Below are 17732 nucleotides of genomic sequence, written 5' to 3' on the forward strand. Positions count from 1 at the left end.
ACCAAGAGAAACTTCGTGTGATTTATGATATTCATACCCGAAATTGAGGAAGAAGGGAAACACGCAGCAAGCGGAGACGAGTAAATACCGCTGCTGTCAGAAACTATCTGCTCAAATGCCCAAGGACAAAGAATCAGGTTTTTTCAGGTACACCGACTCCTGTTGTAACGTTTCCGTTCACTAGTGTGCCGTTGCATGCATCAGCGTCCCATCGGTGGCTCGGCGGCTAGCAACCGCAGCGCGAGGGCCCTGAGCAGGCGAGCCTCGAAGGCGACAGTGCGGGTGGACGCCAGGCGGTCCTGGGCCGGCAGGGACCTGCCGTGCGTCTCGCACTGGGCGAGGAACTCGAGGCAGTCGTGCAGTACGGAGTCCCTCACCAGGATCACCTGCTTGGCGAGGTTTTCGAGGAGCGAGAGCAGGCACCGCTTGGCATAGAACCAGGTGTCCGTACCCAACTTGCTGGCGTGCGGCTCTAGGCTCTTGATGACTCGCGACACGCCGAAGTCGTAGTTTCCCTTGGCGCAGTACAGGGTGCCGATGACCAGGTTCACGATGCACAGGTGGAACATCTTCTGGCCAGGACGCTCGTAGGCCAGCTGCTCTTCGTGCTGCTCGACGCGGCGCATGAGGGCCTCTGCTTGCTCGTTTTGACCGGTCATGATGTAGGCGACGCACAGGTTAGCGAGCAACGCCGGGCTAAGCTTGAGCAGGTCCTGCTCACGCTCCACCAGAGGCTCGTAGAAGGCCACGGCTTCGTGAAACTTTCCCTCTTGAACGAAGAGGACGTGGCCGACGTTAAGCCTCCAGCAGTCTTGCTCGCTACACAACTCAACGGAGCGGCGGAACAGGCGCTCCACGAGCGCGTAGTCTTTCGCTTCCCAGGGTATTCGCGCTTGAGCCATTAGTGCCGGCAGAAACCGTTCTGTCAGCACGGCGTCGCAGTGAGCTTTGGGGGCGCCTTGCTGGCGAAGCTGGCGAACGCGGTCCCCCTGCCGGGCCGCGAGGGCTTCCAGTTTGACGTAGGCCTCCTGCGGGGCCGTGTGCTGAGCTAAGAGAGCTTCCAGAAGCTCGTAGAGAAACGGCGGCAGCAGACGGTACGTGAGAGCCGCGTGTTCAGCGAGAAGATCAGCAGCCAGTGAGTGCTGATCGAGCCGGCAGCACAAAAGAAGCAAGTTGCCGAAGGCCTCCGGAGGTTCTTGCAGTAGGAACTGTAGCTTGGCTAGAGCTCTACCGGGTTCCGTGTCGGCCTCGAGAAGCGCCTGGTTGTGCAAGGTCACCGGGTCCAGTTCGGGTTCGGCGCGCGGCGGCATGTCGGTCAGCGCTTCCTTGGCAGCCGAAGGATTGTTCAGACGATACTCTATGGCCGCCTTGAGATTAAAGGCTTCCACCAGCGCGGACTCGTGGAGGGCGCGGGTGTTTCCAACACTGCGGAGTTCGAGACCCTCGGTAGCCATGCCCACGCTCAGCTCGGGTCTGTCTCGAATCCCGCGCTCGATGATGTTACCCAGGTGCTGGAGCGCTGGCGCGTACTCGCGGCGCGCGTAGTGGCAGAGTGCCACGGCGTAGGAGAGCTGCGGCGGCGATGCCTCTCCCTGGGATTCCAGCACGCTGGTGAAAAGATTCAGAGCGTCCTCGAGTCGGCCTTCCTTGTAGGCCACGCAACCCAGGCTCACCAGCGTCCAGGGATCTTCGTTCTGCTGCAGCAGGGCTCTTGCACCGACCACATCATCCTACGGTAAATAGACAAAAAAAAAAATTGTTATAGTCCCTCAGAACATAAGAAATTCAGGGCGTGGCGTGTCTTGAGCATCTCATTATCGCATCGCAGCCAATCACATTGCGTCGTTCGAAACGCCCAAGTACAAACCACGACGCCTGAACAGCTGTTAATGACAACCCACCGGAACCGGAAGTGCTTATTGAACATAATTGCCATCATAATGTGAGTCTGTGTTAAGAGATCCCCGCCAGCGTCTTTTTAGTGCCAGTTGTATTCTCCAAACTTAGCACGATTGTGTATATTTGAAGCTAGTAGAAAGTACAAGATATTTATGAACGTCCTAGAAGCCTCAGAGTAAAAGCGAACGCTTCGTTAAATGTCTTATCGAAGCGTCTGCTGCCGCTTTTAAACAGAGAACATATGAGCGGCAAAAACGGGCGCCGCGCGACAGTTTCCATGGCAACTTGCGCGCACGCTGTGACGTGGCGGCTTGGCATAGGTCCATGTCACAGTGTCCTGGGCTGTTGCTGTGGGAATCAGCACGCGGTGCCCGTTTTTGCCATTCATATGTTCCCCATTATAGGCTTTCCGGTATTGTTTTGCATATCGTGCGCGGGAGACTCGCCAAGACCAGAGATTGACATCAGGCCAATATTTTAAAGCTTTTTATATTTTTTCTCGTCACATTTATTTAGAAATATAACGAGAAGTAATTTACCGAATTCGGCGGGAGTTGATATCACGAGGGCGCCAGAGTAATCGGTGCTTCAGTAGACTTCCGGTAGTGTTTTTTTTTTTTTTTGTTCTTCAGCAATGCACAGCGATCGATCGGGTAAGAAGGTTTTCTTTCGGAGAAGTACCTGTAATACGTCTGCAAGAGCCTGCGCGCATTGTAGAAAGTCATACGAAAAAAAAAAAAAGAAGATGCGAAATAAACAGAAAAGAAGAGGAAAACCGGAAGCGCGCAGGGGTCCGCCGATAGGGGGCGGCGGCAAGATTATTTGCAAACAAACATCGGTGAAAAGGCAGACGTTTCAATTACCAACAAAATAGTATACTTAAATGTACGTCACAGTTTTCTTCCGCTGAATATGTCCATGTACTATTCCCAGAATGAAACAAATTAAAAAGCCTTGCCGTGTAACGAAGGCGTAAACCCAACCTGATAAACGTAGTTCACAAAATAAAAATTGGTACATATTTCTTGCTTTGACGTTTCTTGAAGGCGATAAAATTCCGGATGTGGTTCCAGCACAAACGTTTCTAAATGCAGGAAAGGCAATATGCCAATGGTATATTAGAAGACGTTTGCAAGTACGGCCTCTGGGCGCCGCCATCTTGCTGCTGGTGTGGGTAGATCACTGATCTCAATGACAATTGCTGGATCGCGCTTGCCGCTCCCGCAAGTGAAGCCACCGGGCCTCACTCGCTTGGGATACGATTTGCCGTTTTTGCTAGCCTTTGCTGCGGTTTTCCAGCGTGCTGACGACACGTTTTCTACTCGTTCGTCGTCATTCGCCGAAGAAGTTTTTTGAAGACTCTGTGTATTGTTGAGACTTGCCGTTGTGAACACGTGGAAAAGTTTACGAAAGTGCAGTGTCGCAGGAAAAAGGCACAACGCGTTGAAAGGAAGGGCTGGCGGCGTGTTCAAAGCATCCTTGGCACGCCGAAGTGCCGTGTCTCTGTGCCTTCGCGCGCTTGGATACCGACCAAGAACCGACGCCGTGTGAATGTGTTTAGCGAGTGCAATGTGCGTGAAGCCGTATCAAAAGGTACAACTCGTCGAAAACGTGTCGCCGGTGTCGCGGCGTGATCAAAGCTTCCTTGGCACGCCGAGTGATGCATCTTTGTGCCTTCGCACGCTTGGATACCGGTCAAGAATTGACGCCGCGCCAAAGTTCTGAACGTGTGTCGCGCGTAGATGCCTTTAGATCATTTATATATATCGGCCACGGAGTTCTGGATCGTCCAGCTGTTCCGGTGAGTTGCTATCAATAAAAGGGGGAGATCTGTACGTGTTCTTATGTACTATATTAACCATGGCTATGCCCCAAATCTACTCTAATAGATTCCGTGGGAGCACGAATAGGGCAACGTTGTGGAGCCAGGGGGGTTTTCGAAAGCAAAAGTACAAGACGGCGAGAATGAAAATCTTTGAATAAGCGCGGCCGATATGGTCGTGTGCAATCTGTTGACCAATTACAATTAGGCGAGCCGCGCTCAAACGTCAAGTGCAATTAAGTAGGTTGATAATAAGCCAGCACTGATCAGTGATGAGGAGCTGTTGTGCACGGTATTGTGTAAATCGTCTAAGGACGAAAAAAAGACGTACCTTCTCCCCATCTTCCGTCGCTAGTGGACGCTGGATTAAGCTCGTTCCCTAAACTGCGAGAGGGAAAGACGCTGATCTAGAGGCACGAACAGCTTCACGCACATTGCACTCGCTGAACACATACACACGGCGTCGGTTCTTGGTCGGTATCCAAGCGTGCGAAGGCACAGAGACATGGCACTTCGGCGTGCCAAGGATGCTTTGAACACGCCGCCAGCCCTTCCTTTCGACGCTATGGCGCACCGTGAATTCACGAGGGCGCCCATCAAACCATTCGGCCAATCTTGGCCGCGACACGATCACATGGTCGTGTTGCCGCGGGGTCGATCGCATAGAGATCATACATACTAACTCTAGAGGAAAAGGTCCGCCATTTTCCCATACATTCTGGCTGCCGCAAGCGGCGGATCATGCAGGCAGACCTTCTGGGTCCCAAACACGGTTACATCATCAGAGCAGTTTCGTGAACTTCAACAATTCACGAACTTACCGGTGGAAAGATATTCACGTTCCTTTCGAAGCTTTCTTTTTGAAAAGCGCGCAGATGTACGGCCTCGCGTTAACGCTAAACTAAACCATATACCCGGCTTCGCCAGTGGGGCGCGGCTGGGCGCGGTTGAGGAATACGAAACTGCGCAACTACCAGATTTCCGAGATTTCGACAGAAGGGAAGTTAATGCAGCGTAATGAGTTTATTGCTTTTTATAAGCGTTAGAATAGCTCATAATTTAGTTTACAACGTTAAATTATCACTGTTTATATTGCTAAGAGTTTTCACTCTTCGCGTTACCATGGCAACGTTGCTTTCTTTCTCTCGTGTTCTGTCGCTCTCTTTTACGTTCGTTCACTCGGGACCCAGGATGTCGGCGCACGGGATTTGCCACTCCTCCTCGCCCACCTTTACCCCCCTGGTCGATCGGGATCTCGAATTCGGCTCCCGACGCGCCGCTTTCTCTCCTAGCCACTGGAGGGCGCTGCAGGCGCCCCCGTGGCAGGCGAGGAGAAACCTCCTCGCCCATCGATAGATATACTCGGTGGGGCAGGGGGCGAGAGGCCTCTAAGAACTCCGGACGAGACCGAGACGCGGGCAGGCAAGTGGGTGGCGACCGGATCTAGGATATCGCGGGACGCGAGGCCTAAGGCCTTCTTTGTGTTTAGCTTTAGCCTGAACGTGCATTTGTAAATAATTGTGTAATGTAGCTTGTATTTGTAGTTTAGATTGAGTGTTTTGTAGGGTTGTGTTTTATTGTACGAATAAACGGGGAGCGGAATCCCGCTCCCGTGAAAGAACCAGGCTGGACTCGGTTTGTTGACGGACCACGTGGGAAATGGCGAATCGGCGGCGGTACGCGATTTCCTACAAATGGCGCATCAACGTTGGGGCAGGCGAGCCGTAATTACGGTCGCAACGTCCGTCGACGACACTGCGTGGAAGTTCACGCGGGGCGGTCCCCCTGGTTGGCGAGTTTATACCGCGGCACTGCGAAAGTGTGAAGGGTACGTCCAAACAACTGTTCGAGATGGCCACGGGTAATTTCGCCCTCACGGATTTAATGTTTTTGGCCGACGTCGCTACATCGACGGGGCTGGCGGAGCGGAACGGCGCGGCGATGACCGCAGCGCCGAGTCCGGACACGCCGACGGTAGCGCCGGTCGTGTCTATGCCGCAAAGCACGGAGATGTCCCGTGAATCCACGGCGTTGGTTGCGGCGTTCGCTCAGGCCTTACAGAGCGCGGCCAGAGCGGTGCCCTCGTACGAGGATTTCGCGACGCGCACAAGAGAGCGACTGTCGCGGGCGCTGGACGCCGCCCGCGGAAACAGGGCTCGCGCGCGGGCGGAGCAGAACACCTATGACAAAGCGCACCGCGATGCGCAGTTCGAGGTGGGCGACACCGTTCTGCGGCGAAGTCACGTGCAGAGCGATGCGAGTAAGTTCTTCTCGGCGGCGTTGGCCCCCAAGTGGGTTGGCCCCTTTGTCATCGATTCCAAGAAGTCTCGACTGACATACACGCTGAGGGACCAGAATTCTGATCTCGTCCGCGGGACAGTTCACATCGGCGAACTGAAACCCTTTTTCCCCAGGGAAGGGGATGAGCCGGTCAAGCGGCCGCAAAGGGGCATTCGCGGGCGCCAACGATCTCAGGAGTTCCTGGGACCACCGCGGCACAGCTACAACACGCGTAGCCGGAGGCAACCCGATGGGATCGGAACCTCGTAGAGTGCGTGGCCCGGGAAAGGGAAGAAGAGGGGGGACGATCCGAAATCGGCGTTCCGTAACCCGGGAAAGGGAAGAAGAGGGGGAGCGATCCGAAATCGGCGTTCCCGGCATTGTGTTTTTGTTTTTCTTTGTGGGTGGGGGAGGGGTGTCTCGGAACCCTCAGTGTTAGTTTTTGTTTCTTGTTTTTGCTGTGGAATGTTTTTCTTTTTTTTTTGTTTGTGCGGCGTTGCTGTTGGTGTTGGGGTACTGCTCCCTCGCTGGGCGCGCGCCTTGGACTTTTCCCAGCTTGTGCGTCATCGGCCCTGCGGCTGCTGCTTCGAGACGCAACGTGGTGTGCACCAAATGGTCCTCTCTGGGAGAGGATGAAAGGAGGAGTCGCCGTTTGGACAAACACCAGCCTGGGCTGAACTCCTCGTCTTCGGGCAGCGTATTCCCCGGCCGGAACCACAGCTCGGGGAGCCTCGTTGGACGTCCGCGACGCCACACAGGACGCCGGGGTGCAGTTCTCAGTGACACTGGACTTCCAGCCCCGCATCGTTCCGGGAGGGCGGTCGCAGCTGGGTCGCAACCACAGTCCCTCTCCGGTGCACCACTCTGTGGAGGGGCCAGTCTCATGGTGGCCAGGCACACTGCTCAAGGACCCCGTTGCCCCGGAGGCCGCCGCCAAGCCGAAGTCGACACAGTCTACTGCGAGGTGTGTGGTGGCCGCGCACCCCAGGTCTCGGGCGAACTGATGGACCTCAGTGAGGACGACCCATGGGACCAGCGGTGTGTGTGTGCGTGTGGGGGGTCTCCAGGCCAAACCAAGCGACGGTGTTCCCAGCAGCCTAGCCGTACGTCTGAATTCCGGCGTACTTCGATTTTTAGGAGAGGGGAGTATGGCGCACCGTGAATTCACGAGGGCGCCCATCAAACCATTCGGCCAATCTTGGCCGCGACACGATCACATGGTCGTGTTGCCGCGGGGTCGATCGGGATCTCGAATTCGGCTCCCGACGCGCCGCTTTCTCTCCTAGCCACTGGAGGGCGCTGCAGGCGCCCCCGTGGCAGGCGAGGAGAAACCTCCTCGCCCATCGATAGATATACTCGGTGGGGCAGGGGGCGAGAGGCCTCTAAGAACTCCGGACGAGACCGAGACGCAGGCAGGCAAGTGGGTGGCGACCGGATCTAGGATATCGCGGGACGCGAGGCCTAAGGCCTTCTTTGTGTTTAGCTTTAGCCTGAACGTGCATTTGTAAATAATTGTGTAATGTAGCTTGTATTTGTAGTTTAGATTGAGTGTTTTGTAGGGTTGTGTTTTATTGTACGAATAAACGGGGAGCGGAATCCCGCTCCCGTGAAAGAACCAGGCTGGACTCGGTTTGTTGACGGACCACGTGGGAAATGGCGAATCGGCGGCGGTACGCGATTTCCTACAACGCGTTGTGCCTTTTTCTTGCAACACTGCACTTTCGTAAAATTTTCCACGTGTTCACAACGGCAAGTCTCAACAATACACAGAGTCTTCAAAAAACTTCTTCGGCGAATGACGACGAACGAGTAGAAAACGTGTCGTCAGCACGCTGGAAAACCGCAGCAAAGGCTAGCAAAAACGGCAAATCGTATCCCAAGCGAGTGAAGCCCGGTGGCTTCACTTGCGCTGCAGCGAACAAGCGGGGAAGCGCGATCCAGCAATTGTCATAGAGATCAGTGGGGTAGATCGTCTGAGATATTGCCACTAAATAAGCTAAGCTTCAGAGTAACGACACTTGCCCATATTGTGGCTTAAAATCATGGTTGCCAGTTATCTGAAGCTTTAGCTGAAATCACAGGAAACGCTTTTCCGTCCTCCACAAATGTTTAAACAGTTCGCGATACAGCAAAGAAATATTACATGAGCTTTCTAACATCGAATCTAACGCTGAGGATGTCGCATTTTTTAATCATGACGATCGGCATTTGTGTCTGCTCTGGGCAAGCACCAAAATGGCGGCGCGGGGAACAGAGTGCCGATACTCTAAGCGCAGCTCGTTCAGTGGCTCTAGTCTGAGACTGATAGTCAAGCATTGCTGAGGCCGTGGGTACGCACCAGCAATGCTTGACTATCAGACGATCTACCCACACCAGCAGCAAGATGGCGGCGCCCAGGGGCCGTACTTGCAAACGTCTATGGGTCGTCTCCACTCATGCGCACTCACTCTCGGGAGAAGGAGAAGCGTTGGTGGTTAAGGGGTATCCACACGAAGGAGAAATCCGCCACTTTCCTCCGCGGATCGCGCATCACGTGAGACATACGTCATCCCTTTTTGACGCCTCGCGGCACGTTCTCCTCCGTGGCGGAGGCGCGGAGGCTTCGTGCTGACAGCACGAAAGCTCTGCAGGTGCACGCGGCGGAGCCGAGGACGGAGTTTCCCGGGTCGCTGACGTCACGACATCCGTCCGCGGAGTTCTCCTTCGTATGGATACCCCTTTAGAGCCATGGAGAATAGAAGGGTAGGAGAGGGTATGACGTCGGCCGCGTAGCCTCCACAAGCCATGCTCCCTTGGCGCCTCGCCTCTTTCTCATTTTCCTCCTTACTCTCCTCACTTACCATGCCAACGTGAACACATCACGTGACCGTAGCAAGCCTTCGTCTTGCTATGGGGTACTAGAATACACCACAGTCTAGCCTTCGATCTGATAAAACCTACCGGACGGAGCGCGCGCAAGCCTGCAAGGAGTCCTACTACCATCAACCATCCATCTCACACGTGACATGTCACGCGCACCAATTGCCAGAGAGATCTGCGGACACGCTGGGCACAAAATCGTTTAAACTTTTTATGACTAGGTTTCACCAATATTGCAACGTGCCCCCTCCCAGTACTTCTAACCTCCTTGGTTGGAGCAGTGCGGAAGCCACGCTAGCCTGGCGATTCTAATTCACTATAGGTGGCGGCACTCGTTTTGCAAAATGGCGGTTTTACTGGGGGTCGGAGATGCGTGCCGGTATACCAGTCGCTGAGCCTGTCTACTGTGCTGGCTTCACTGAGCTACACAAATTATTCCTGTTTATACGAGGAAGCTAGGATGTTATGAGCGCGGGCCACCTTCTTATCCTGAGAACAAAAACGGTGTTTAGCGTATTATTTACACCAGGAGCAATTTTTTAAATCGGGAACGAAACCGAAACTAGCCACTATTTTATATTTATTTCTCAGTATATGTATTAATTTCGGATTCTTTCATAAGTCAAGGTGTGTCTCACAGCGTAATTATTGAGGTAAGGAAGTTTTTCGCGGAGAATTTATTTTGTGACGTACGTCTCCGATCAAGGCACTTCAAGACATTTTGGAGAGTTTAGTGTCCTTTTAAAGACAGGGCCTTCCATACCCCTTAGAGGTAACATAGAATATTGCACACAAAAAAGAGTGCTGATATTTGTGTGTTCATGCTACCTTTTCTCGCTCGGATAATTGTCACGTGAAATAATGAACTGCGGGCCTTTTAATGGGTTTGGAGGTATTCAGATGATTAATTGCTAAGCACAAGAATAACAGAATCAATCCGAATTTTACAAAATATCGCCACAAAACGTGATCTTAAAATATGTGCACAAAACGTATGAATTAAGAAACGCTGTCCTCAATATAAAACCCAAAGACGGAATCCGAGTCAGACAGCACAAGTGTGTGTGCTTTTTTACAGCAACGCGTGACGCATAGGACTTTATATTATATCCAGCGTTTGACTGTTTGCCTATCTTGATAACGATGTCAGAACTTTTATATGCTAAAAAGAGAACAAATGAGACCTTTCTGGAAATACTATTATGGTTAAATGGCGTATTTTTGTGATCGTGGCGTTAATTGGAAGCCTACATTGCCGCAATTTGTATTATTAATAATAATAATACAACTAAAATATTTTAATACGTATTTTTTCAGGCTCTAATATAATTTCTTGCTTATGGTGCATTTCCAAACGCGCGAACAAGTATGGCACTCAAAAATGTGTGAAGGATCATCCCAGGTGCCAATTGCAGAAGTTTTATTTAACAAGTTATAAAATAAAAAAATAGTCTAAAATACATAAAAACATTCTTAGCTACTCTAAGAAATCCATGTCAAATTACACAAATTGCAGGGGTAGAGTTATTAAGGTCGTGACATTTGACAATTGACAATACTTCCAAAATCGCCGTCAATCCCTCCGAACCATATGCCCCCAAATAAAATAAAAAAAATAAAGAACTGCGTTTTTTTTTTCTTTCTTTTTTTTACTTACAACTTTTTTTAGAACATTTTGTTTCTATAATTTTGACATCCCACAGTTTTGCCGATTTCCGCCTTCCAGTTCGATGGAAGGCTTACACTCTCAGAATTTAGGGGTGTAGTAATTACACCCCTTGTCCCGTATATATAACACCCCAAAACTACATTTCGACATTCAGTCCACTGACGTCAAACTGACGGTACACCAACTTTCGCGAGCGGCTTCATAGCTGTGTGGCATCTAGGGCTCCGATTTCCGGATAAATCCGAGAAACTCCGAAAAACAACCGCCGGTAAACTTTTTGTCAATTCGGATTTATCCGATAAACTCCGAATCGTTATGTGCCCATGCCACCCCCGCCCCCCCCCCCCCCCCCCCCTAAAAAAAAAAAAGGAAACAATTTATTTTAAAATTTTAGCAGCGCAGGATCAATGGTCCTGGGAAAATGACACCATAATTATCTTTCAAGCCTCGGACCGGTGTCAAAAGGGGGTGTTACGGCTTGTCTCGTCAAGGTTCGTTCAGGGAAACAGGTCATCGTACCATTTGTGCCACGACAAAAGCAACTCTTTTGGTTTCCAGTTTGGGCCATGGGATTTGGGGTTTAGAGAAAGGAGAGGGTATGCTTCTGGGGGTAACACTGAAAGCTGTGGACCATAGAGATTGTATAAAATAGGGAAGAGGGCCAGTTGAAACTTCTCTATTACATCTTTAACCACTCCACCTCGCGCGGCCGCGGGATAGATTGGTGGAATGACTACGAGGTTCTTTGCGGCTACCTCCGGCAGTTTATTGATTTTAAGGTATCGACGTTTATCGAAGCCACACTTGTGTGCGACTTCTGTCGTGGGACAAATCGTATTGCCACTGACACTAACGCCAAATTCAACTGAAGAAATCTTAATTGATACAAGCGCGTCTTATTTTTTATCTGGCATACGTTTGCATCCGGTTATTATTTATTATCGTTAAATAGAAAACACTGCAAAATTAATCTCCGAACTTCGGAGAATGGGGTATTTACAAAAAATAAACACCGATAAACACCGAATTTTCGATAATAAATAAACTCCAAAAAAAAACACCCTTCACGAAAAATAAACACCGATAAACACCGAATTTTCGATAATAAATAAACTCCAAAAAAACACCCTTCACGAAAAATAAACTCCGAAAAACACCCTCCAAATTTCACGAAAAATAAACTCCGAAAACACGGAGCCCTAGGCATAACTTACTAAATAGCTGATGTACGTATCAAATCTTACATAAAAAAAAAAACACTGAGGTTTTGCAGCAGGGCAAACAAAGCCTTGACTGTTTTCCTGTAGTCTTTAACCCGTATATCAGCTATTTTAATAAGCTGTATCAGTGGACCTTAAAGCCGCTTGTGAAAGGTGGTATCGTCGGTTCAATATCAGTCGACTGAACGTCGAATTCTAGTTGACGGGGTGTCATATACGAGACAAGGGGTTTAACTAGTACACCCCCTATTTCCGAGAGTACCCGCTTGCACGTCTGCTCACTGCAGCACGTTTCGTTAGTGTTGGAAACGGGCGAAGCAGTAGCGAGTTTTAGTATTGTGAATACGAGCGATCGCAAGCATTGCGTGTTCTACACTGCGTGTACCCAAAACTTCGGATCGGATTGGATTCGGTTTCGGATTGGAGCATTTCGATGACGCGCATACACAGCGTGGAGCACATAACCTTAACGTAAACGCACAGCGCTTGCGTTTCCTTTTTTATATGCCATACGCAAACTGTCTAATAAGGTACAATCCCATGTCGGCTGCAGCACTATACGTTGGGACAATGAAGAGCGTTGTTTGCATTCGGAAATGACATTTCGCGAGTCATGAACGCGAGCAGTTCCGCCATGCCCACTGAGCAGGAAACCCGCGGGACTCTCACTAGAACACTTCACTTCTCTGCCGCGGGAGGGCGAGCAACGAGCTGGAGACGCGAATAGCACAAAATAGCCGACGACAAGTCTAGAATAACTGCTCCTAGTCAGGGCAGGTTATATTTATAGTTAGCTCCTTCCGGCCTCGGATAGCGTGTCTTCGGCTTGTTGATTACCCTACGGAGCACGCGTGAAGAGGAAAGGCGGAGGTTTAGAGAGCAGCGGCAATTCCAGTAGTTTAACGCAGCTGGCAGCAACCCAAGTGGAGAGATGCCTCAGAACCCCGAGCCTTCCATGCGCTGCAGAATAAATACAACCCCACTTGCCTTTGGTGGCCAATGCTATAATGTTTTCTATGTATATACTGTTACAACTTGACTAAAACCTCAGCCGACGATCCGCTGGAGCCAGTCAGTCAGCACCAAAAGTGCATCGTTAAGGCTCTCGTCATCGCATCGCCCGTGACGTCACAGCTCACTGCAAACTCGACTCCCCCCCCCCCCCCCCCCCCCCCCCCTTCTCAAAGCCAGACCCATCAATCCGACACGTGCCTACCTGGGCGTATCGCACGGCTGCCTCAAGCTTTCTTGCCGAATCCCTCAGGTCCGGCTTTTCGTCTGCGAGCTGAGCCGCCACTTGGAGGGCTTCTTCGTACCTGCTGGCCATGTACAGGGACTGTACCCGACTCAGCGCGTACTGCCCCTCCTCCGGGCACAGCGCGCACAGCTGCTCGTAGTAGCCGGCCGCCTGGTCGAACTCCTGGAGCTGGTAATGGCAGAAGCCGAGCAGCGAGAGGGCGGCCCGGCTGGACCAGGCGCCCTGCTGCCTGCTGCACTCGCTGAGCGCCCCAACGGCCTCGGCGAAGCGGCCCTCCCGGATCAGGCCGTAGATGACCGACGTGTACTCGCCGTCGCGGATCGGACGCGACCAACGCTCCGTCATGTTTCGCGTCGGCCGAAAAGCACGCCCTGTTGTGGTCAGGACGAGTTGCCATGGTGACACCAAATGTTAAATCGCACCGGCTGTGTTCGATTGCTCTGCTCGAGTATACTCTTCCGTGGCGTGGAGGGGGGGGGGGGGGGGGGGGGGGGGGGGAGGCAGCCGATGACGTCGACGCGGCTAGCTGTGTTCAGTCCAGGGCCCGCGAAGGGTTTAAAAATAATAAACTAAATTTATATACATGCGATAATGTTTTCGGATAAATCCGATAAAATCTGAAAAACAATCGTCTATAAAATTCTAGCCAATTAGGATTCATCCGAAAAAAAAATAATTTCAATGTCAAGGTGGTCAGAAAAAAACGACAACAATAGCAGGAGTAACACGGTATTCGAGAAAAGAGTTTGGGTCAGCGATTCTAAAGTGAGGTTCCTCCTGTTTTGTTTCAAATCTCAAACATTTTAACGAAAAAGGAGGTTCATCGTTCTGATTGTAATTTTCGGTCCCGACAAAAGCCACCGTTCAATTTTTTTTTTTTTTTCAATTTGGGTTTTTTAGAGAAATGTGCGGTTGTGTTTCTACAACAGTGAAAATTATGATCATAGGAGCCAGCTAAAGATTCTATCCCGTTTTCTTCCCATCGCACTAAACCGCTACACCCCGCGGTTGCGCGGCGTGGAGCGGTGGAATGCGACGAGAAGGAAACGAGCTTTCCCGAGACAAGTAAACGATTTCAGTGATCTTAAAATGTCGACTGTCATTCAAGCAACCCCCGTTTGTAAGCCTTATTACGGGCAGTTAATAGTACCAATGGCAAGGGTACGAATGCATAAAACAAGCTAAATAAATATTATTCGGTGCAGGTGAGTTCTTATGCACTTAGGGCAAGTTTATCCAAATATATTTTTATTGAATTCGAAAAAAAAAAATGAGCACAAAGCAAGAAAAAAAAAAGCTTTACATTTTGGAGATCTGGGAATCTATCATAAATAAACCCCGATAAACTCTGCGTTTCCGTGATATGTTAAACTTTCAAAAACACCCTCCAAATTTCACAAGAAATAAACTCCGTAAACGCAGAACCCTATGGCGAAAACCTGTCATAAATATTGTGCGAAGCTAACCAAGCACGGCCTTTTGCCCCAATAACAGAAGAAATGGCATTTCAATAAAGCTTAATGAAGAGAGTGAGGGAAAAAGGGGTGCACTTTTATAAGGTTGTGCACGGGCGCAGCCATAAGTGAGCTTCACTTTAATTGCCGTTTATATTGCTCCACTTCACTTTAATTGCCTTTTATATTTTATATATTAAAAGTGCACGTGATCCCTATGTTTTCACGCGAGATTATCATTTGTCTAGAAGTCAGTGGTTATTCGATTTCTGTGTATCCAGTATTGGTTTCAATTGCCAGGCATAACGTTGAAACAAGTGAAGGTACAAAATTCAGTTTCGAACTTAGCTCGCGCTGAAGGTGTCCATAGCGTTGATGAAGTATGTGAACCTTCAACGTCTTATCTCAAAGCTTTTGATTAGCGCTTAGATACCTCTAGCCCAGGGGTGGCCAGGCTGACCCAGCCTAAGAGCCGCAAACAAAACCATAAAATATCTGAGAACCGCGGTAAAAGGGAGGGGGGGGGGGGATTTTGTTGAGAGCAACAATTGAAGCTTGAACTATTCTCTGTTTCATACTTAGCGTGCAACGCTGTCAAAGCTACTGGTGCGAGCGTGGGGCTTGATCTCGTTTATCATTTGCACGCGTTCTCGCGCAAACAAAACCATAGATGAAGCCACGCGCTCGCGCCAGTAGCTTTGACAGCGTTGCACGCTAAGTATGAAACAGAGTATACTTTCAATCTATCAGAGTCAAAAGCAGTCAAACTGTACGTAAGGTAGCAGTAGCACCAGACTACCAAACCGCAACCTGTCTTTCGATTTAAAACGCGTACCATTTCTCTTTTTGGGGAAGTGCTCGTGTGACCGGGGGGGGGAGTAAGGGGGAGGGGGTGAGCCGCGAGTCGCACTTTAACACGCGAAGAGCCTAAGCGGCTCGCAAGCCGCAGCTTGGCAACCCCTGCTCTAGCCCTTCCCGGGCCAGGAGCATTAAGGACCATGGTAATTACATCCTTGTTTGCTATATAACTAATGCTACAGTCTCACACTCAAGAACACTGAAATGACGTTCAGATTTTTCAGACCACTTTGATACTTCGTTCTGACCCTCCAAGTCCAACTGCATATTATTGGAATGACCTACCTTCTAGTGTCGGTCAGACCGATTCACTTGCCAGATGACTACAAAATGTAGCCTCCACATAAAATGCATTTGTATTTCCTACGATGTTCCTGTTACTGATGACATTGGTCTGATTCACCCCTGTCATGTGAGAAACTTCACAAGGTCGTAGAGACAGGTTTGAAACTTAACACTATATCCGCCAAAGGTACAAGTTTTGGAACAATAAAACAAGCCAGAATGGCAAAAAGAAAAAGACAAAACGCGAACTAATTAAATTAACTGGCAGGAGCTATTTGTGTTTAACTGTAGAAAGTTAAATTTTTTTAGCTTGTTTTAAATTTAAGAGGGTACACTTTTAGCCGCTGTTCAAAAATGGCAATTGTTTTAGCATGACATATCTCGTTATTCAAATATAGATATATAAACATTTGATCACCAGTTTCTAATCCAACTTATCATAAATCTGTGCAGCTATTGAATTGTATAAAACTACGAATAAAAAATATACAGCTTTCACTGAAATAAAATACATGTGCGCACTCGAATGACGTTATGTGAAGCGGAAGTGACGGTCGGTGCCACAACCCAATATAAGTTCCGTGGATTTCAAAAAGCTTCGGAAGCTTTGGTCATAACGAGAAATTTTTATTCACATCAGTCATTCAATCAGTATTTATTTCTAAAGTAAGTTTTTTTTTACGTTACAATGTATTCAAATATATAACATTAGTTTTCAGAGACCCGATGTGGTTAGGTTGCTGACGTCCAACAGAGGCATAGGCTTGGAGCCTTAAAGCACGGTGACTAGATTATAAACTTTTTTTTAATAATGAATGAAGAGTTCAGGTAATAAAAGATGTCAAACAGTGACAAGCGTTCTCTCACAGTTCGTGCACTTCTCCCATAAAGAGAACGCGTCTGCTTTCCACATCATGGACGTAGAACAAGAATGGATGATCCACATAAAAGTTAGCCGTTTGAGGAATACTCTTTGCCACAATCCCAACAGACGTCGCCGACGCAGCGGCAGTACCTTCTTCGTTCACCTCTACAACAGCCGCGTGTTTAACATCCGACACGGCAAGATCCCTGCTGCCACTGATCCCGGACAGGTCCGCATCACTGGTAAACACCGACTTCAGCCCTAACCTCTGCAACGAAGGCACCAAGTCATAACCCGCCTTCAGCTCGAACTTGGGCAGTTTGAGATGCACTTTTTCCACGTCCAGCTCTTCGTCAATTTCGTCCATCAGCTTCAAAGAGAAACTATCTCTGAGTTTTGGCAGCCCAGTCTTGCTGTTTGGCAGAACGATGACCATTGCGAATCTTTCGTCCTTGTATGGCAGTTCGACTGCCTGCGCATCTAGCTCCAGGAGCCAAGCATGTTTGATCTCTCCTCTGAGTACCATAGTGTCTTTCGCGACAAACTTCGTTCCGTGGTTGTAGAAGGGACGCTGCACGGTCTGCTCAGGATCGAACTTGATCAACCATGTGCCTTTGAAGTATACCGCATTCAGAAGTAGCATCACCGTGTTCATGGGAATACCATCCGGAAGAACACTCTGAATCTTGCCTCCACTTTTCTGTCGCACCCACTGGTTGATCTCAGATGAGACACGCGAACTCTCGTTAAAAAAATCGACGGTCTTCAGTTTGGCGCCGAAGACCTCTGCAAGCTCGGTCTTGTATCCATCCAGCACACGAAGTTCTTCTTGAACCAGGACCGCGTTTACAACGTTCAGGGTGACGTTCATCTCGGAGTCATTCTTGAAGGCATAAAGTTTTTTATAAGCAGAGAGCACGGCGTCTCGGTTTTTAAGTCCTGCCCCATCATGCCCCAAAACTTTCGACAGCTCGGCTTGAGATTCACCTCGTGAACCCGCGTAGACCATAGCCAGGGCTTCATAGATGCCGGTTGGCGAGAAGATGACATTGCCTCCTGGCTTTCTGGAAGACAGCTCCTTGAGAAGGTTAAGCGCGAACTCGTTGTTAGCTCTTGCAAGCTGAACTTCGTCCCCCTGGACAACACATACAACCACTGCGGCTAACAAAAACCACACCGTTGAAGCCTTCATTGTCGCAACGCCTATAGAAGACCTAAGAGCAGCTCGTATCTTATATAGACGCTAATAAATAGGAACACAGT

At 49.6% G+C, this 17732-nt stretch overlaps 2 protein-coding genes across 2 annotated transcripts; both read right to left on the bottom strand.

Annotated features, from left to right (window-relative positions):
- Positions 1–200: 200 nt before the first annotated feature.
- On the bottom strand, positions 201–13352 carry LOC8044108 (tetratricopeptide repeat protein 30A). The gene is made up of 2 exons (XM_002416597.5): positions 12966–13352; positions 201–1730 (listed from the first exon to the last, which is right to left on the bottom strand). Exons 1-2 carry the CDS (start codon positions 13350–13352, stop codon positions 201–203), a joined length of 1917 nt encoding a protein of 638 aa, XP_002416642.3.
- Positions 13353–16215: 2863 nt separating this feature from the next.
- On the bottom strand, positions 16216–17675 carry LOC115312001 (leukocyte elastase inhibitor). Its single transcript, XM_040210791.2, has one exon. It carries the CDS (start codon positions 17659–17661, stop codon positions 16468–16470), a length of 1194 nt encoding a protein of 397 aa, XP_040066725.1. The 5' UTR covers positions 17662–17675; the 3' UTR covers positions 16216–16467.
- Positions 17676–17732: the final 57 nt, after the last annotated feature.

Source organism: Ixodes scapularis, unplaced genomic scaffold, assembly GCF_016920785.2.
Source record: "Ixodes scapularis isolate PalLabHiFi unplaced genomic scaffold, ASM1692078v2 PGA_scaffold13__105_contigs__length_92229423, whole genome shotgun sequence".
NCBI lineage: Eukaryota > Metazoa > Arthropoda > Arachnida > Ixodida > Ixodidae > Ixodes > Ixodes scapularis.

Coding starts and splice junctions, on each gene's coding strand:
- LOC8044108 (XM_002416597.5), bottom strand. CDS start 13,352: ATGACGGAGCGTTGGTCGCGTCCGATCCGCGACGGCGAGTACACGTCG. Junction 1,731..12,965: donor CAGCCGTGCGATACGCCCAG/GTAGGCACGTGT, acceptor TATTTACCGTAG/GATGATGTGGTCGGTGCAAG.
- LOC115312001 (XM_040210791.2), bottom strand. CDS start 17,661: ATGAAGGCTTCAACGGTGTGGTTTTTGTTAGCCGCAGTGGTTGTATGT.